Source organism: Apodemus sylvaticus, chromosome 15 (genome assembly GCF_947179515.1).
Source record: "Apodemus sylvaticus chromosome 15, mApoSyl1.1, whole genome shotgun sequence".
Lineage (NCBI taxonomy): Eukaryota > Metazoa > Chordata > Mammalia > Rodentia > Muridae > Apodemus > Apodemus sylvaticus.
Window position 1 is genome coordinate 38749154 of NC_067486.1, and position 21916 is coordinate 38771069.

The 21916-nt window shown below is 34.6% G+C and overlaps 1 protein-coding gene across 1 annotated transcript in view; it reads left to right on the forward strand.

Annotated features, from left to right (window-relative positions):
- Epha6 (EPH receptor A6) overlaps positions 1 to 21916 on the forward strand; it is a 993878-nt gene that overhangs the window by 138012 nt on the left and 833950 nt on the right. The window contains exon 3 of the mRNA XM_052158907.1: positions 16452 to 17115. Coding sequence (XP_052014867.1) covers positions 16452 to 17115 — 664 coding nt within the window. The remainder of the gene's footprint in view (positions 1 to 16451; positions 17116 to 21916) is intronic.

Genomic DNA, 21916 nt, shown 5'->3' on the forward strand with positions numbered 1-21916 from the left:
AAGGAATTTCAAAAGTTTCAGCAGTTTTATTTCTTGTTTGTTCTATGTGTTTTCAGGTAATCTGACTCAGTTCCTTGGTAGTTGTGAGATTATTTCTTTGAGTACTTCTGCCATGTTTACTCTATAATTTCTGAATATCATTTTCTTTAAATAGAGAATGAGTATTATCTCATGGAACATTTGTGCATGCACAAGATAGGATTGTGTGTGAAGCCTTTATTGTTTGTGCCCTCAGTGTAAAAGATAAATAACATTAATTAGGTGTCATTTTGTGTGTTCTTATTGTTACTTTTTTATTTATAGAAGGCTTTATTTTTAGTTAACCATGAGGACATAGGTGATAAATTCTCCAGTGTCATACTTACCTTTTTTATGTTTTGGATTTTTTCATCTAAATTCAATTCAAAGACTTATGCCCTTTGATTTTAGATCATCCTTTCAACTATGTACCTCAAAAGAGCTTGCTGGCAGCACATTATGGCTTGTTCAGCTGACATTAAATTCCAGTCATTAGTAAATGCCCTGATGTCAGTCAACTGGCTCCAGTGTGACCTATATTTTTTTCCTCTCTTGTTCTCAATATAAAGCACCCATCCTGGTCCAAGTTTCACAGTTCTTTCTTCCACATTTCTCATCAGGTTTTACATTTCTTTTGACAAATAACCCATTTCCTCTCAGTGAAGAAGAGTAACTTTTATAATTGCACTATACTGAAAGTAACTCCGGCCATAGACCTTGAAATCTTAGAGGAGACAGTTTTCATTTTACCAAGTATCTGATTCAAACAGTGCCTCCTAATGTCTTAAAGTAAAAGGATCTACACTTATAAAACAAGAAAAAGGGGAACCACTTTTGTAGTCCCAGATAATCTAGGGAAAGATGGAGAATTAAATCTCAAACATCTCCATATATAAACCTCATTCTCAGACTTAAATTTTTACTTGCCATCCCTGACTTAAATGTAGAGGATACACTGTAATGGTCTAACCATCTCTTCTGTATGGCTCACTACACAAACAGGTTTTGATCTCATTTTGTATGCTGACCTACTTTTTGGAAAGTCAAAATTAATATCTTTACAAAACCTATTATTAAAAACATCTATTTCAAGCTATGCTATGAGGAGAAGTTTGGAGGAATCAGCTATGCCATTTCTCTTCCACCTGTGTGTTGACTGCTTCAGAATATCCACCACCATTGTACTCACCATGGCTATTGCCTGGTAACTTTCTCTAAGCCAAGATATATCTATGGTATGCTCTTGTCTGTAAGCACACCTAATTGTGTAGTCCTTGGAGCATACCCTTGAGTTGGATCCCAAGTTGGGCTGGTCACTGGACCACCTTTTCTTCAGTCTCTTCTCCCAACACATATGCAGCAGACTCTGGTCTGGCATGGGGCAGGCATCATCTTGAGGATGTGGCGGGGGCGGATGAGGACTGGAATGAGGAACTGTAGGATGGCAGACAGCGAAGGGGGCAATGACTGGAAATAATAAAAAAAGGATATATCTATGCATGTCATCATTCCACCTCTATAACAAAGCAATTTAAAGGGAAGAAGGAGATACTTGAAACACCAGAGAGTTTCACACTTATTTATCATAGGCAATGAAGTCTTCACAGTGTTTGCACAGTGACTAGTTCAGCATGCTTTGCTAGGATAATTGTTATACTTACTGTGTTCAAGGTATGTTCTGAGACAGGTGTTTGAGTGAAGAGGGCTAATAGAATGTTTAAGACACATTTCCTAGTAAGAGGATGTAGTGAAAAAAGAGGATGGAAACGAATCTTCATGAGCTTTTGTGGTATCTCAATTCCTTACTACCTCTGACCTACCTCATTCCCAGGTAAACCCCATCTTTAAGAGCTTTGAAGACAATCGTCACATACAAAGCTGCTATTAAGGTATCATGAAAGGTTGGAGAAAATAGACAAATGAACAGTTCCAAAACTCACATTAGGATGAAATGCAAACTCGGCTTTCTCTTATAAACTAAAGTTCCCAGAAAGATACCCTGCCTGTGTTAACTATTAGCTATTAACAAAGGCTAGTAAACTGATTAGAACTTAAGTAAGTATGGGAGAGTTAGAATGTTGCATATCCAGAGCCAAACTACAAGCTATCTTGGGATATTAGTCTCTTAATATTCATTCATTCCTCTCCTCTGAGTCTAATCTAACATCCTTCAGAGTATAACATGTAACTGTTTTGAGTCTATTAACAGGTCATTAGCATCCACCAACCTGAAAGTCAAGGGATATGACATAGAATCAGAGATCTATAGCAGATGTTTCTCCCTGGCATCTTATGTTTCCACCAAGAAATGTATTTAGAAAGTGATTTGATTTAGAATTTCTTTTGTTTTTTTTTTTTGCAGTGAATTTCTGGTAGTGTGATAAAATATATTGAATAAATAAACTAATTAATTTTAATAATCTTAAAAGATATGGCCGGAGAGAGAGCTCCATGATTACAGGTACATGCTACTCTTTCTAGACAGCCTCAGTTTGATCCCTAGGTCACATGTCTACAGATGTAGCACCAGCTCCAGGAGCTCTGATACCTTTTTAGCCTCTGTAGCCACTGCAGTCATTGTAAGTAGTCAAATAAAAACTTTTATCATCTCCATTAGACATGAATATCTGTTTCAGTTAAAGACAATTCTCATTTCTAGAAAAAAAAAGCTATTTATCAATGGAGAAATATCCCTGCCTCTAATTTCTAATCTGCTGTACTGTTTGGTGACCCCTGGATACCCTAAAACAGCATTAAGCAATTATGAATTAATCATTCAGGGTAATAGCTTGCCAATATCAAAGAAACAGGAGTTAGTTTAGTACAGAAGGACATAATAAAGGAGAAGGATGCATGGCACTGAGCACTTTTCTAACCAATACTTGTTACAGAAGAAGTAAAACCGGGAAAAGAAAATCTATTCAGGATAAGCAGCATTCTAGCAAATCTTCATTAATTCAACATCCCAACCTATAACACTAATAGGCAAATTTCACAGTAAGCTAAATCAGGTCTACATCTACTCTTGTATTAACGTCACTCTCCTACAAATGTATCACCACCTCTTTTGGAGATTTATGTTCCCATACTCTCCCTAGGTTTGGCCTCTTAATTAAAAAAAAAAACCCTACAAAAAATTGATTTATTTATATCAAAATCTATTGAAAAGGCCTGTGTCATTGGTATGAGACTCAAAAATGCAACATATATACAATCTCAATTTCTATGTAATATGCTTGGCTTTACATGTGATTGATTCTGTATATTTTTATATAAAACAAATATAATATTTTTAAATAGGTGCATATGAATACTGGCATTGGATAAAATATTGCAGTCAAATCCAAAAAGTAGAATAACTTTATACCTCAATTTGTTGCATAAAAAGATAGTTGATCTTTTAGTGAATTTTCCCCAAATCTGCAAATATATGGAATATTTTTCAATGTTTAATGCGTAAGAAAGGATTAGACTGCTAGTTGATGCTTAACACTCTTTCTTTATGATGGTTGCCAGTCCAGTATTTCCTTCTCATCACTAATGAAGTTTCTCCCTCTCTCTCCTGCCAGACCTCTTACCCTCTGTACACATCCCTTTTCATTCATCATAGTCAACTCTTCTGTTGTAATTGTCCTGATTAGCTCTAATTTGTATATGGTCTTAGACATCATGAACAGCAGTTTTGGCACACACTATTTTGGTTTACACCGCTGACACTGTACTTTAGGGCATATTTTGATTATGAATATGTTCATAAGCATTCTAGACTATAATAGTATATTAAATGCTTTTGATTTTTATAAACTAGAGTTGGTGATGAATAAAGATATTATCATAGTGCTTGAGCATGAGCATAAGAGAAAGTTAGATGCTCAAAAACAGTAAGACACACTCGGGGACCAGTGTATGTGTTTCTTAAATAAATGTCACAAAAATAAGACACATTCAATTATGGGTACAGGCTAATCAATGACAGTCTATGTTTTCTTTTTCACATTATGGGTTCAATATAGGGCACCAGCTACCAAAACAGAACTGTAGGTTTATAAATCTACTATAAGCACTAAAAGGTAACATATATAAAAATATTTTGGAAGATAAAGTAACTTCGTGATTTGTGTAAGAGATCTGTATTTATGAATATTTAGTGGAATGAATTCATATAAATTTGGATAGGGTCTTGGGCTACTTCAATACAGTTACTATGACAATTTATGATATGATTTGTGACTAGATTTTAACTTTTAAAGAAAAGAAATTCACTCTTTTTATAGTTAATATGAGTAATAAAATAGGAGTTAATATGTGTATAATATAATAATTACATGAAGTTCCAAGACTTATTGAATTGTTTGGTTTCCCTGTTGGAAAATGTATTTTAAAACATTTTATGCCTGTGCATGGAATAGTAACTCCATGTTATATTTCAGCATATTTTTAATTTGATAAATAAAAAGTAACATAAAATTAATAAATTATCTCTTATTTGAGAAATAATGTTGATACACTTCTAAAATAAATTATTTTTCAGCTCAGTGTTTCTCTATACTCTTTCTGGAATTTACACATATACAAGTACAAGCAAGCACACACACACACACATTTGTATTTGCTAATGTAAGTGATGTATTTGATGGTATACCTAAGACGAATATATTTTTCAAATTAGAATAATTTACTTATTTTAGAATTCATTTCCCCCTTCATAGTACATTATGAATAACTCTCTAATGCATTGATTGCCAATGTAAACGTATATGAATGACTAGTGCTGCTTTTTAACTCTGGAGGCATTATGACCAGATGTCTTGAGCTCCTGCTGGTTTTGTTTCCTATCAATGATAGACCATAACCTGGAACTAAGAGACAAAATGAAATAGTTCTCTGTCTTCTAAATTGCTTCTTTGAGAATAATTTGTCACTGCAAAAAGAAAAAGACACTAAGACATGTAATTTCTTGATAAGCATCTTAAGTACTGTCTTAGTACTCATAAATATGTTGTCATCTTTCTTACTTATTAGTGCTACTTGTCATGTATCAATGCTATTTATTTTAGAAATACCAGTCACGTTCAGCATTGTTGAAATATTTTTAGTCTTTACCCTATTATCAAGAAACAATTGTGGCATGGAATGCAGTCACTGATAAGTAGATATTAACCCAGAAGCTCTGAATACCCAAGACACAATTCACATTTCAAATGAGTCCCAAGAAGAAGGAAGGAGAGGGCCCTGGTCCTAGAAAGACTTGATGCAGCAATATAGGGGAATAACAGGAGAGGGAAGTGGGAGGGGGGTTGATTGGGTAAGGGGCAGAGGGAAGAGGGCTTATGGGACTTATGGGGATGGGGTAACCAGGAAACGGGAACTCATTTGGAATGTAAACAAAGAATATAGAAAATTTTAAAAAAAGAAAAAGAAAATCTTAATTGTGATTAGAACAACAAAAAAGAAGAAACAATTGTGGTACAATGTGTGTGTAGATGTAATTTAATTATTATGAGATTTGCTCCTTTTTAGAAATAGTGTGTGTGGGGGGGGGGTAAAATAGTCTCAAAAAATGAATATGATGCTCTTAAAAACAATCTTTGGAATGACAGGTCTAGGCATGTAATTAGACAATGTTAGACTTAGCTAATTTTATACTCTAGGTATTTTCTTGGCATTTGGTAAATCAGATGTGTCTTTTGTCATGAGCTTATTCATGCCTCTTATTTAAATGCTTAATATTCTCTCCTCTAGACACTCATTTTCAGTATTTCTACTTTGCATGTCAGTGAGTTTGTACCTTCTCAAACAAATGCCCATTGGTTTTCTATAAATTGTTGACCTTCATTTAAATTATTAGTATCAAAGTTTACTGTCTTAAGTATATTATATTACCTAATTACATATTAGTAGTAGAGACTTTGAAAGTAAACTTCTTTACTATGGAATTATATGTATAACTTAGACAGACTGCATGCCCTTTTAGTATTTGCCTACTTAGGAAATGTGAAATATTTTATTCTTGGATTTAATAATAAATTTGAAATTGTATTTATATGATATACTTTTACATATAAGCAATATTTGTTAATATTTATAAATATTTGATAAGATATATTTATTAACAATAACAAATATAGAAATAACACATATTTTAAAACATGTATTGATAACTCTTGTTACTATGCTATCTCTTTAAAGTCTTAGAATAATATATATATGACAATATGTAGTTATTGTTATGATATACTTAAGCATTAGCTCAATATAAGTTACTTCTGAGCAAAAAGACAATAAAACCTGTGGTGCATCATAGGGTTTTTTTATTTCTGTCCTCAGAGTTGTATGGGGAACACTCTGTGGAATGAAATGTACAATATTTAAATGGGTGTACAAGGCATGACAGACATCGTTTTTTTTTAATGCTCATATCTCAATGAGTTCTCCTCTACATTTCCCTGTACTATACTCCTCTCCTGCTCTTTTTTAGTAACCTTCTGTAGTCTGCTTTTCTATGTCACATATAATCTTTTCCACTCCTACCCTTCTTCAGCATTTTATTTTACCCTTTTTTGGTCTTCTTTCTATTTTTACATGTATACGTCCAAGCTAAGGTGTATGACTAATAAAGAACACATGGCTTCCTGTCTTTATAAGTTTGACTCACCTCACTCATTCCCTGATCCTGTCATTTCCAGCAAATTCAATAATTTTACTTTTTTATTAGGAATTAGAATGTAGACAAAGACCATTTTTGCAAGGCATTATCTTGACCTAAAGCAAGTTTATTTGGTAAATTGCAGGTCTGTAGCAATAGAGTCTTAGCATCAAATTCTGGAGATAGACCAAGAACAATGTTAGCCTATAATATGGGGATATATGAAATCCCATTCATCAATAATTACAATAAAGAAAACTGAATTTTGGTTTTTGATCTTTTATTTCCTAGTCCATTGTATAGATATTGGGAAATTGTCTACCTGTCATAAGGCTCTGTTTAAACCCTTTCTAGATGTGTATATGTTTACAATTAAGAAAGCTTCTATAGTAATTTGATTCCAAAGATCAAATGTCTTTTTTTTGAAATCTAAAGTAGAGATAGCTAGCATTTGAACTTTTTTAATTGGGTAGGTGCTACGGATTGGTCCAGTGTCTTATGCACACTAGTAAAGTGCTACACCATTGGCCTCTATTTTAATCCACCAAGAGTGTTTAATACTCTTAAATTATTTCCTGTTCATTAGTCATTTTTTGTTATGTCTAGAGACTATCACATCTTCAAGAGGCATTATGTCCTTATTTGCATCAACAGGAACAGTTTGAATATTCTTTTACTTAACATTTGATGTTTGCAAGAATTAAAATTTCATAATCTGCTATACTTAAGCCATAAGATTTTTGAGTTAAAATAGAAAGTTAATCAGTCTGAGATATGAACTTCATAAGGCTTTACTACTAAGACAGATGATCCTGCTGCACGTGTAATAGTACTTCTAAATTAAAGTAATTCTCCAAAAAATTAGCTCGTTAGCTTCCTAGATATTAGAACACTTTCTCATATACTCATTTGATGAAGAAATGCATTCTGAATACTATTTCTTCCTCTTCTTTTCCCTAACATGAACATAAAGGCACATGGCATATAAATACAAATATCAAGGCAAAATTCTAAACTTAGATTTATATACAAAAGGTCTCATGTTCTTGTGTGATACCCAGTGTGTCACCTGGCAAGTCCAGGCTTGAGCTAAGTCCTTTGAGCTATCTGTTACCGACTATCCTTCAATAATCTTCAAAATAATATTAGGACCTTAGGAGAGGGATTAAGATTGCATATTTTTCATTCAGGTGTTTCATTTAGAATCTTGACCCAGTACACCATCAGAATCTGAATATTAGAAACAATCAGAAATTATTAATTATAATGTAAGTACTTAATGTCTCATTTTATATTCAACAATAATAAGAGCAATTCCCTCTGAAAGGTGATACAATGACTAATAGAATTTAATTTCTGTCCTTATAGAATGAACTTTCTACTTATATATACTTTGATTTAAATCCCTCATAATAGTAAGAACTACTTTCCATATATGTTTTATTACCTCTTTTGTTTATAACATTATTGTTTAAATTCATGGCCTCTTTTTTATACTTATATGTTATATACTTAATATATATATTCCTAAAAGTAACTTACTCATTCTGTACCGGCTAGTCTTATGTCAACTTGACATACAAACTAGATTTATCTGAATGGAGGAACCCTTAATTGACAAAATACCTCCATAAGATCTGGCTATAAGTTGTTTTCTTAATTAGTGTTTGATAATGTCCAGCCCATTGTGGGTGGGTTGTTTCATCCCTGAGATGATGGTCCTAGGTTCTATAATAAAGCAGGCTGAGCAAGCCAGGAGGAGCAGATTAATAAGCACCATCCATGCATGGCCTCTGCAACAGCTCCTGCCTTCAGATTCCTGTCCTGTTTCAGTTCCTGTTCTGACTTCATTTGATGATAAACACTGGTACCAAAACATAAACCAATTAAGCTCTTTCCTCCCCAACTTTCAGTTTAGACATGGAATTTCATCATAGCAATAGAAATCCTAATTAATATATATTTTATGTTACATGTATGTGTATTTTCAGGGCTGACCACACTGGATAAGTACTAGGTTTCTCTTCCTTGGATAAAACCATTCTTCACTTCAGTATTCCTTGTAGTTCTTTCTGTATGGTTGAGGCCTTCTGTGCTTCCGCCACCACCTATGTTACTATGTCTACTGTTGTTCTTATACAGGTGATGTTTAGGCAGTTGTATCAGTTCAACTTTATGGTTGTAACTTCTGACATTTGTAGGAAACAGTCTCAACACAAACTGTCTGATTCTCTGGTTCTTATAATCTTTCTGCTTGTCTTCTGCAATGTTCCCTGATCCTTGGGGTAGCAATTGTTTTGAAGATGTATCCATGGGAATGGACCCTATAACTCAGCATTGCGATTGGTTGTGATTTTCCTCATTGGTCTTTCAAGGAGAAAATTTCTTTATTAGAGGTGAGGATTATACTAATCAGTGGGCAACTAGAGTATATTTATAGATTATACTGCTTTAGGAAAATGGTGATTATAGATTCTTCTTCAAGATCCATGATTTTGCTTGTCAAACACTTATTTCCTTGTTGTTTAAGAGATTCACAGAGATGAGCTTATTGCTTTGCCCTTGGTTTCCCATCCACAGGTTGAAGGAAGTAATGCTGGAAACATCATGTATTTCAAATATAAGACCCAGAAGCTCCTGAGCTGGAACTAGCATTCAGGGTAGCAGAAGAAGCCATGCAAGATTCTAAGGGAGGAAAGCAAAAAAAAATGTTCTCTCTATCAATGACATCAATGAGCCTAAACAATGACAGTAGTCATGACACAATAACCCTAAGAGTGCAATCAATAGTGGCTCTTAGTGGTAACCAAATCAATTTAATTGGACTTAAGAACCACCAAAGAAGAAGGAAAGACTCCAAGTACTTTAAACAACATTGTTTCCTTTCGTGCATGTGCTTGAATGTATGTGTGTGTGAGGGACTATTTTGGTTTTATGAACTCAAGTTAGTCACATGCTTTAGATCAGTTCTCTCATTCATAATGCAAGAAAATAGGCTTTGTTATATCTAACAAACAAGAATCAATATAAATATGATATTCTGTGCTCCATATGTTTGGACAGTCTTGTGAAACATGTTACAGGATATCTGCTCTTAGGACATACCTTTAATCCTCTGGCTGGAATATAACCCCACTTAGTACACACGTTTAATTCCAAACAATGAAAGTAAATTTGCTTTGTAGAAGGAAGCACCCATGTTTGAAAGTGATGCCTAATTGAGTCACAGATAAAGTGCCAAACCAGAGAAATATTTGACAGAATATGACATTCCCAAGTCTCACAAGAAAAGAAAGGAAGGAAAAATTGGTTAAGAAAGAGCAGTGCAGAGAGCAAAAGAAGTGGGAGGCAGTTTTACTGAGGAACTTTTACAGAGACAGGCTAAAGAGAGAACAAACTAGACACAGGTGAATACAGAGCAAGCCAGAGGATGAGAAGGAGCAGACTGCCAGAGTCAGATGGAGGCCAAGCAGAGAAAAACACCAGACACCTCGAGAGAAGCCAGACTGAATCAATCAGTATTAAGAGGAGCTTGAGCCAGAACTGCTGAGCTGACCAACCAGCTATTGTTCAGAAAGAACTAGAAAGGGTGAGCTTATTCAACAGCAAGTCTCACAGGCTGAAAATGGACTTAGACAGTAAGCCTCAGACACAATAATTAACATGTGAATAAAAGACACATTTGCAAACATGCTTAGTATATTTAATGAAAGAGTAATTTAAGATCAGTATTTGCCTTTTTCTTAAATTATTAATCCTACAAATATAATAAAATCTTTCTTGAAGTATCTCACTTATTAACTGGTTAAGTAAAAACCTCAACTTTAGATTTTAGGTATTTTGACATAGAAAAGATGGACTCTACAGTGAATTTTTAATCTATATTAATATTTGACAGTCTTTAAATAATCATTCACTAGTAATGGACAGCATCCTCATTGCTATGAATAGTTAGGCCTACTGACACAGAAAATCCACGAAAGTAATAAATATATTCATAGAGCTTGGTCTCAGCTGAAGTCTTCTAGATACACCACTGAATTTGTGCCATTTTTATTAAATATCTTTGTAGTAGTAATAAAAAAGTTTTATGTTTGCCTGAAGTGATGTAGAAATGCATCTTCAGTGGCTACATTTTGCTTCTTGTTTTATTCTCTGAAACTAGCTATCATTTAAATGCAGAGTCTTCACTTTTTTGCTGCAAAAACAGATTTATGTTATTAACTACATGCCTAGCAGCAGAATTCAGGGCACTAATTTTCTAAGTTTATATCAGTATATTGACTCAAAGTGAATATTTAAGTGGTTCTGGGGAAAAATTGTATTTGAATATGAAGAACTTTTAAGAAGCATTTCTTTGATAGAGAATATTAGATATACACAGTTTATATATTAAGCCAGTACAGAGCTACAAAACAACATGCCTGTGTTGTGACAGTGACTGTAATTTATTTAGCTTCTGCAAGCAAAGAGGAATATTTGGAACAAATGAAGTTTCTCTCACTTCTCTCCATTCTCAGACATTCTCTTTTTTTCAGAATGACGCAGAAGATTTTCTTGCTTGGGCCCCCTTTCCTACATAAGATAGCTACTTGAGCAAAACTAATTATGATCACACATGACAAAACATTTGGGAATAAGTTTTATAGAGAATTTAATGAGAAATCATAGATTTATCATGTGTTTTTGTTCCTTTGTTTTATCTTTCTAACAATCGGTAATGAAAAATATAATTCACTGTCCTATTTGCATATTTATAACTTATCTGACAACCCATTCTCAAAAATTTAAAGGAGTATTTTGTTTTGGGGAGCTATATCATTTCAGTTATGATTTATTATAATCTCTCTCTCTGATTTTTACACTTTCATCACAACCAAGTATTGAAAACAGAAATTTTCTGAATGAATTGTACTTCATATTAACATATATTCATGGATTGTTAGTAACAAAGTAGAAATAAATTGAGAGTTTAATAATTTTGATATTAAGGTAAATAAGAGTAGCCAATTATTTCTTTTTAACTATTTACCTATTTCTTGTGAATTTCATATCATGTACCCCAATCCCACCCATCTTCCTGTTCCTTCACCCTCTGCCTTTGCAAGCTCTCCCCAAAATAAAATAAAAAATAATAAAGTCATTGTGGAAGCTGTAATGTATCATAGTGTGTCCCATAGTGTATACTTTTATCTGTACTTTTAAATGTTCATTATAACTATTGATCTGCTTTAAAGTCCCTGACTTCTGCTGCACTATCAATACTGGATCCTTACCAAGAGTTCTCTCCGATACCCTATTGCTGCCATATGTTATGGAGATCCTGTAGCTTTGGATCTGCAGAATTGGCCAACTCAAAGCCCTAGGTTTGCGCCTGGGTGGCTGCTGAGTAGGTCTGCATGCCAGTTTCCTACACACACCACCAGAGGGAGCTGTCCAATCCCACCAGCTAGCTCAGCCAATGCCTCAGCCCACATGGAGCATCTCTCCCACCCTCTGGACTGGTTCACAAGCAACCAGAGGCAGCTCTACTTTACTGCTTAGAGGAGGTGCAGGCCAACTCTCTCAAGTGCTGCTCCTGCTCTCATCCCCTTGTGACCAGCTCTCCAACACTCACTTCCTCAGAGCACAGCCAATTATTTTCAGTGGACAGAGAAGGCAGAAGAAAGTGAACAGATTTAATGGTGAATACAATAGTCACTGTAAGTACTATTCACTTAGAGAACAGAGGTACAACCAAAACTCTTTATCTCTAGCTACTTCATCCTTCAGTGCCATTAAACTTCTTTCTTTTCTGTTCCCTATATTTGCATATGCAATATCAGATATATTTTTTCATTTGTAGGATATATGATTATTTTTGTGCTTTCCATTTAATGGTATTTTTTAATTATTATTTATAGATATCCAAGGAGCCATTTTCTTGCATGTATATAGCATACGTAGGGCTAAGCAACAATTTTTACTGATCACTCTCACTCTTTAATCTAGTCATCTTTGTAGCTGTTTTGGGTCTTGATGAATCTGTGGTGTGATTTTCTTCCAGTTGATATATTATTTGACTATATTTTTTCCCTTAGAAAATATTAATGGTATTTATGACTTCCCTTAGAAAATATTAATTTCCATTGGTATATTCTATTTTCAAAATGGACTATCTGCTTTTGTCTTAACATTAAATTTTATATCTTGATTAACATTTATATTTCTGTTCAGTTCTAAAAATTTCAAAGTGAAAAAGCATAAATTTGAGTAATTCATGTTAGTACTTTGAGTGTGGGTCAACTTCCTTGTATATTATCAGAACATTCTTTGCCTAGAAAGGCCACTTGATTGCCTTATTCTATTTTCTGAGGAAAGAAAGCAATTTGAATCCTTAGCGACTCCCGGTTGCTTTGGGAATTATTTTTCTTGTTCTATGCTTCTATGCCTAAAAAGAAATTCATCTTTTTTGGCCTACTTTATTCAGCTTGTTATGGAAATAAAACATTGTATGTGGGTGTGGATTTTTTAAAGGAGCCTTCAGGCATAAGTGGACTAAGGATTGTTCAGAGTTCTGTATAATTCCCATCACTTCTAGCAAATATACATTTCAAATGGCACTGTGGAGAGATAATTAGTGAAGAAATATTACTACGTGAATGAAGGCTCTAATATAAACATGCATATTCTAGGTAAATTTAACCATGTGCTGTATACATGTAGTAGGTAAAATGGATTATCCCTACTTAAATCAAGCATATAACTGGTTTTTCTCCAGTGAAACATTTCCATATTCACAAACTAGGTAGTAGTAGAAACTGCTGGATGGAAATAATGAAGACTTTTATTAATTCTTCTCTTAAGCTGGTCAGCCCTGTCAGCTTCTTACTTTTATGTAGTTGGTACTGAATGAAATAAAACACTTCTATTCCTTCATGCTGTGCTTTCATATTTGTTCTAATTGTGTATTAACTCTTTAACAATGTCATTAAATTGTGTTTGGACCATATGTACAAACCATTTTTATATAGGACTTACAATATAAAAACAAGAGTTCACTAAAATTTAATATAACCAGTATCTTAGCCGAGCAAAATGCAAGCCCTGAATTCTTCTGCAGAGGAGAATGCCCTCATGTTCCATCTTTTCTTATATTCTAAATGAATAAAAAAACAATTTCTTTTTGTCATATGACAGTTTCCGTCATTGGGAGTTTATTGTTTGGATTGAGACTTAGATATGTAAATGATGTATGATGAATGAAAGCTTCTTGTCCTAACTTTGCCAATAAAATTATTGGTTAAAAAATATTAGTTGTCTTTGGTAAGTTATTTCAGAAAGAACATTTAAAGATCCATGTGACTATTTTGAGAATGCCATGTTGGATATAATAAAATGAAGTTGGTGTGCCCACAGGAAAACAAATGAAAATAATGTAGAAGGAAATTTACCAAGTTCATGAATCTCAGAGATGAAATCATATACCACCAACAAACCCCAAAACAACAACAACAATAACAATAACAAAAGCACAGAACCTTTGTTCAGGTCACAGTACAGAGCAGTTTGCGTCAGAATCCTATATGGAGGTATCTTAGTAAAAGGCAAAACTTCCAAAAACCAAAACCAAGCAAACAATGGAAAATACTATTAAGATGGGACTGGCATCATGGAGTTGAAATCTTCTAGGAAATATTTCCTCAGGATCAACATACAGAAGCTGTGTTGAAGAAGTGGCCGAGATTTTACCCCCTCCTAACAGCTGAACTTGAAAGTAGAATACTCACTTGGATGGTACTAGTTATAAAGTAATAAAAGGGTCATAGAGAGCAATAGAGGCTTTGGTCAGTGTGGCACAGTTGGAGACCCTGTAGAGAGTCCAGGAGAGGCTATCGATGAAGATGAAGCCAAGTTGAAACAACACATTCCAGCACTGTGGAGATGCCAGTACTGTGGGGTGACCACAAAGAACAGCAGAAGGGGTGGAGTGAATCCAAGCTGTATGTTCTGCGGAGGAATGAGGCAGAGAATGACCAAAACCCTTTCAGGAAGCCCAGAAGATCATGAGTGGATCCCAGATACTGGATATTGAATATTAACAATGTTGGAGTTGGATTTTTTTTTCTTTAGACTGTGGCTATGCCCTGGTTCTTCCCTCTTGAAATATTTAGTTTTATAAGAGCCTACAGCTGATAACATAGAGTTGAGAGACTTTCGATTTCAAAAGATTATTTTTTATTTAAAAGGAGATTGAAATTTTAAAGTGTCTGACTTTAATATACTGTAGGACCTTTAAGTTTGGAAATATTTATATGGTGAAATCAATATTAATGTGTAATCTTAAGGATCAACAAGAAGGGAAACAATGTGGGTAAACAGTGATGTGTTTGTGTGTCAAGTTGATAAAGGGTCAATACAGCCTGTTGTGGATGGGTTTTATCCCTGGGCTTGTGGCCTTGGGCTCTTTAAGTGTGAGCAAGCCAGTAAGCACCACTCCTCCATAGCACCCACATCATCTCCTGACTCCAGGTTCCTACCTTGCCTGAGTTCCTATCCTCACTCCCTTTGATAATGAATTCTTGTATGGGACTGTGACAGAATGAACACTTTCCTCTCCAAGTTGTCTTTGGTCATTGTGTTTCATCACAGCAATAGTAACCCTAACAGACAGCACTAAATCTAGTACAAACTGAATTTGTCCTCATGAAGACAGAGAAATTATGTGTGGCCACTTTTTCTCTTGTTTTTCCCCACTCCTCAGGCCATCTGTGGATTATTCAAAATGTTGAGGCTGGTGTAATGATAGTCAGGTTGGCAATCGACTGATTGATGGTCTTTTTGCAACATAGCTGTTAATTTTAGAGTCAAACTATTCTTCTCCACGCATTGGCCTGCTTTCTTGTAGAAACCAGTACCATTAGCACAGAACTGAATGGGCACTTGTCTATCAGTCACTAATTAAGAAAGCACTCTGCAGCCTGATCTTTTGGATCCACTTTCCAAATTAAGATTCCTTCCCTTCTAATGATTACAGCTTTTATAAAGTTGCCAGACAACGAGAAAGTCAGAGCATACCACTCTCTATCTTAGAATGACCATAGAAGTGTTTAATTTCATACTGGCTAATATATCTCATCCTGTGACAAATTAGAAATTATAATATAGAGTGGGAAAACCACTGAGCACTTTTAATGGATCTGGTGATTTTGATCAGATAATGTATGCTACTTTAAATTCTTTAAGTCAGCCAAAAAAAATTTATTTTTATTCAGTTTATATGTGTGTGTGTGTGTCTGTGTACATATATGTACTAGAACCCAGATGCTCATGGAAGCCAGAAAAGGATGTCAGGTCACCTAAATATAGAGTTAGAGGTGGTTAGCAGCTGTTAGATGTGGATGATAGGAACTAATCATGGGTACTTTTCTAGAGCAGTGGATATTTTCAATTACTGTTATCTCTCCAGCTCTCTTCCCAGCACTGTCACGACTCCTTTAGATACACTTTAAAAACATGTATGCTTTCATACAATCCTATAAACAGGTACTATTGCCTACTTATTTTACAGTTGAAAAAACTGAGGATGTTAAAACTGTTTTGATCATGTGATTAATGAAGAAGGAAAGATCCTGGAATAGTAGGTTCCACACTCTCAATCAAAGGTTCACAGTTATAATGCTGCTTTGTTGCTTTCAGTCAATTGTGTTATGTTGGTTCAACTCATTTTTCTTTTGCTAAAACATTAAGCAAACATGTCTGCTAACTGCTGTGGTTCTATGACCATTTCATTCTTTTCCTTTTGCAGTGGGATGCCATTACGGAAATGGATGAACACAACAGGCCCATACATACATACCAGGTATGCAACGTCATGGAACCGAACCAGAACAACTGGCTTCGAACTAACTGGATCTCTCGTGACGCTGCACAGAAAATTTATGTGGAAATGAAGTTCACACTGAGGGACTGTAACAGTATCCCATGGGTCTTGGGAACTTGTAAAGAAACGTTTAATCTGTACTATATAGAATCCGATGAATCCCATGGGACCAAATTCAAGCCAAGCCAATATATAAAGATCGACACAATTGCTGCTGATGAAAGTTTTACTCAGATGGATCTGGGTGATCGAATCCTTAAACTCAACACAGAAATCCGTGAGGTGGGGCCTATAGAAAGGAAAGGATTTTATTTGGCTTTTCAAGATATTGGAGCATGCATTGCTCTGGTCTCAGTCCGTGTTTTCTACAAAAAATGCCCCTTCACTGTGCGGAACTTGGCCATGTTTCCTGATACCATCCCAAGGGTTGACTCTTCCTCTTTGGTTGAAGTGCGGGGTTCATGTGTGAAGAGTGCTGAGGAACGTGATACTCCTAAACTCTACTGTGGAGCCGATGGAGATTGGCTTGTTCCTCTTGGAAGGTGTATCTGCAGTACAGGGTATGAAGAAATTGAGGGCTCTTGCCACGGTAAGATGCAAAAATCAAATAATTTAACGTGTATTTTAAATTGTTTCTTAAAAATATTGAGAACTTTGTGCTTCCTCCTTGGTTGTTGAAGAAATAGATTTCTATTAACTATAAGGAAATGTTGGTATGTTGGTTTTCTTTAATATGGAAAACTTATACTCTTTTCTATTGAAATGCATGAGTTCTTGGATTTATATCATTTTTATAAATGAAAACAACTTCAAGCTCTGTGGATGATTGACCTTTGTCAGTGCTGAGTAAAATTTTCACCTACATCAAATTTTTAGTTTCAGTAGGGATTTTTGTAAATTGCTGTTAAGAAGTAATGACATTGCAAAATGCAATTTAAATTTAAAATTATAAATTTCTTGTGGTAATATAACTATAAGGATGATTTTTTTCTTTCATATGAATCATCTTATAGAGTCTATTTTTGGAGGGAGCTTGAGACAGGGTTTCTCTGTATAGCCCTGGCTGCCCTGGAACTCACTCTGTAGAACAGACTGGCTTCAAACTCATAGAGACACACCTACCTCTGCCTTCCAAGTGCTGGCATTAATTGTATACACCATCAACACTCAGCCTATGAAGACTTATTAATCAAATAAAAATATTTGTACAATTACTAAATATTTGACATTTTACTTAGCTTTCATAAACAACTTCTATTTAATTATATTTAAATTGAAATTTCATATAATACAATATAGAACTAATGGGATCTTGTATTTAGTGGTGTGCTATATATATGTTCTATCCTCCATGATAAGTTATTCATAGGAATTTTTTCTATTGACTTCAACACTTGCAGAATATTACATTCATATTTGTTTAAAAAGATGAAAGATTGAAAGAAAAGTTTCTCATATATATATATATATATATATATATATATATATATACAGACATATATCCATATGTATATCTATATCTATATATCCTTATATATATGCATATATATATATAAACTGGGTTTCACAGGTTTAATCTGTAAGATACATGGGTTGTTGCTTGTTGATTATTGCAAAGTTCACTAGAGCATTAAGTTTTGGCCATTTTTACTGTTGGAAAACATTAGTGGTGCCTTGAGAAGTCTTGCATCTTTTACATGAAGCATGAAAGAGTCTCTACAATTTAATCAGAAGGATATTTTATTCAAATTATTATAAGAGGATTATCCTAATGATGTTATTTCACCTATATCGAATTTCATAAATGATCTGGAGTTGGGGCACTATAATTTTTTTTATTTTTCCTTAGAAAAAATGATATACATGAACATTAATTCATAGAAATAGCTATTTAAAAATTTGGGGAACCAAAAGAGCTCTGGATATTTTGCATCTAGAATCCTATATATTTTAACTTAAAATGCTTTCTATATGACATTCCATTTTTATAGATGACATACACTCCATGCATTGCTTAGCAAAGATGGTTTTACATAAATGATAAATGGCATCAATTTATTTTGAGACTACATATCTGCATTTACTGTTGAGAGCTTTAGTATACTTCATCTGGTTGTAGATTTAAGAGGGGCTGTGTACTCTGTAAACACTTATCACTTCTAATAATGGATGAAAAGGTGAGAATTAACCTTGGATTTTATATCTACATATCACAAATTCAAAAATCACTTCAAATATGCAGAGAGTAGTCATCATAATGAATACCAAGTACATGTAAATTTTCTAAATATATATATATATATATATGATTACTGTTATAAATAATAGTTATTTTCAAAGAAGTGTGAAACATGGTAGATATAAAGAAATATATAATGATATGCTTCCCATTATAAGTTCTCATTTACTGGGTACTTTCTTACTGTTCCGTTCCTTCCTGATATAAGAAGTCATATTTTTGTTTCTATTTCTAGCAACAGTATATCTCACAGTCAAACATCTGAATTTTTCATAGTAAGCATTAATGTTTTCAAATGTATATGAATAAACTTGTTCATAGACTCATATTAATAAAATATATACCTTAAGTTATAACTTGACAACACATCTAGGGAGGGAAATAGAAATGCTTTTTCTAGATGTGTTCATTCATTTTGTTGGTCTCTAGTTTACTTTGATAAAATAATCATTTGAAAATGTTATTTGTTATTTTTGAATATGTATTTACTTATTCATTCTACTTGATTATAAAAGATACATATATACGTTGTATATTTCTTTGAGAGAAAGCAACAGAAAACACATTAACTGGACACATCGTTGGCTTAGTTTATTGCTATAGCAGATACACTTCAGATAGAAAAAGCGAGTTCCTAATGTGACCATATGGGTGCTTGACCAGAGTTGGAGTGTTTAAGACAGTCTTTCCTTCCCAGACCTATTCTCTAGGTGGCCTCCAAAGACTTCACAAATTAGTTTATGTTTTCCTACAACATAGGAAAAGCAAACAAAGAAGAAAGAAGGTAAAAAGGTTAAAAGGGTTTCCTGTTTCATTGGTGTCAACATGTAGAGAGGACATGTAAGGGTGTGAATGGATGGTACTCTATTCAAGAGGGCTACGGCTGTGTACCTCACCCCACTCTCTGTTGCCTTCAGACACCAGCCCATGCTCCCGTTTTATGGCCTCCTGCTGAAGTCCAACATAGTTTCATTAAAACCCAGTACAGATGAAAGTGGCCATTCTTGAAGTCCCCTCAATTTGATAATTATATGTATTTTCAGTTTTTGTTTCTCACATGCAAAACACATGAATTAGAATGCTTCAAAGTCTTTAAGATTCTAAAATTTAGAAACTGAACATTAATCTATTGTTATGAAAAGTTCATCTATATGCCAGCATGCCACAGATTAGAGACTGATGATATTCTCAGAAAAGCCCAGGTCTGGCTCTAGTTCTCTGCAGCCTATTGGCTCTAGCCACTAACCCCGAAGCTCCAGAACTGTAGTCAATCTCCTATAAGACCAGTCAGCTTTACAGATCTTTTAAGTTTCCTGATTTGATCAACACTAAGAAATGCTTTGTCTCTCCACCAAATTAGCAAAAATTGTTCTCCCCAACCAATCTTCAGTTTGTATCATGGATTGAATTGTTCTCGGGAACAACACCAATTTTCTGCACCATCTCGCTGTTATGCCATACTGTGTCCATAATCCATTGAATTACAAAGTTTATAGTCAACTTGACCCAGCCTAGGTTAACTTTGGATCAGGAACCTCAATAAAGCTGAAGAATTATCTCAGCAATTAACCTAGGGCCATTGCTTTAGCACACTGTAATTATTGTTAATATAAGAGGTTTCAGGACACTATAAAGTCACTATCCCTAGGCAGAGAGCATCATAATCTATATAAGAATGATCAAAGCTCACTGACCAAGCCTGTAATCAGTGTCCTTCTGTAGTTTCCTCTTGAGTTTCTAAACCATAACTTCTCCTAGCGATATGTTGGGCCTTTGGAAGTAAAAGCCAAATAATCCCTTCCCTCCTTTAAGTTGCCTTTTATAAGAATGTTTTATCAAAGCAATAAAAAACCAACCTGGACACAAAGAAATGTTATTACAGTTTTTACTTGACGTCATGGCACTCCCTTATATTCTCTAAATATTTTAGTTCGTAGGTTAAAAGTAACAATTCGCTTCAGGTTTCAAAAGACCTCACGATCTGGCCTTCTTTTCCTTTTTAACCTTGACAAATTTTACCTGCTGTTCTGGCTCATTGTTTTTGAACAATGTGAGTGTCCCTCAAGTCTCTTAATGTTTTCCATGCTCTGTCTAGCAGCTGGGTTCCTTTATTGGTTGCTTTTTCAATCATGAAATTTCATTAATCTTTCCTGATCAAACATAATTGTTTGTATATGCTGGTGTTCACAAAAATCAACCCTCCTTTCTTTCTTTTGTGCTGTGGTTTGTAACAGTTATGCATTTGTCTGCTTCATCAGGGCTTCAGATAAAAGCCCTGTACTTAAAAATTAGCTGTGAAATGTAAGTGTAAGGGATTTCTGTGCGTGACCCTAAGAGAGTGAGAAAGGAATGCACTAAGCCCCACCCATATGCTTAAATGTTCCTTCTTATGATATCTCACTGCTCTAGATTTGAATGTACTTAGAGAATACTGGTATCCTTAATATTAGGAACAAGAGGATTAAATAATGGGGATAAAATGTTTTTTTATGATCACAAAAGAATACCTAACATTATATTGAGAATGGAAGCTCAGCTCTTCTTCCTCTTGACCTTTGAGTAGCACTCACACTTTTCAAACTTCGCTTGATCTTCTTCTTATGAGGTTGCAAACTCCTTTAGCTTCTTCGGTTCTTTCTCTTGACTTCTCCATTGGGGACACTGCGCTCAATCCAGTGGTTGGCTGAAAGAATCCGCCTCTGTATTTGCAAGGTTCTGGCAGAACCTCTCAGGAGACAGCCACATCAGGCTGTCCCCAGCATTTCTTGGCATCCACAATAGTTCCTGGTTTGGTGACTATATATGGGATGAATGCCCAGGTGGGACACTATCTGGATGACCGTTCTTTCAGTCTTTGTTCTACACTTTATCTTCATATTTACTCCAGTGAGTATTTTGTTTTCCTTCTCAGATTCTCAGAGTAACTATAGTGCCCATATTTTGGTCTTCCTTCTTCTTGAGCTTCATGTGGTCTGTGAATTGTACCTTAGGTATTCTGAGCTTTTGGGCTAATAGCTACTTATCAGTGAGTACATATTACATGTGTTCTTTTGTGATTGGGTTACCTCATTCCAGATGATATTTTCTAGTTCTATCCATTTGCCTAAGAATTTCATGAATTCATCATTTTTAATAGCTGAGTAGAACTCAA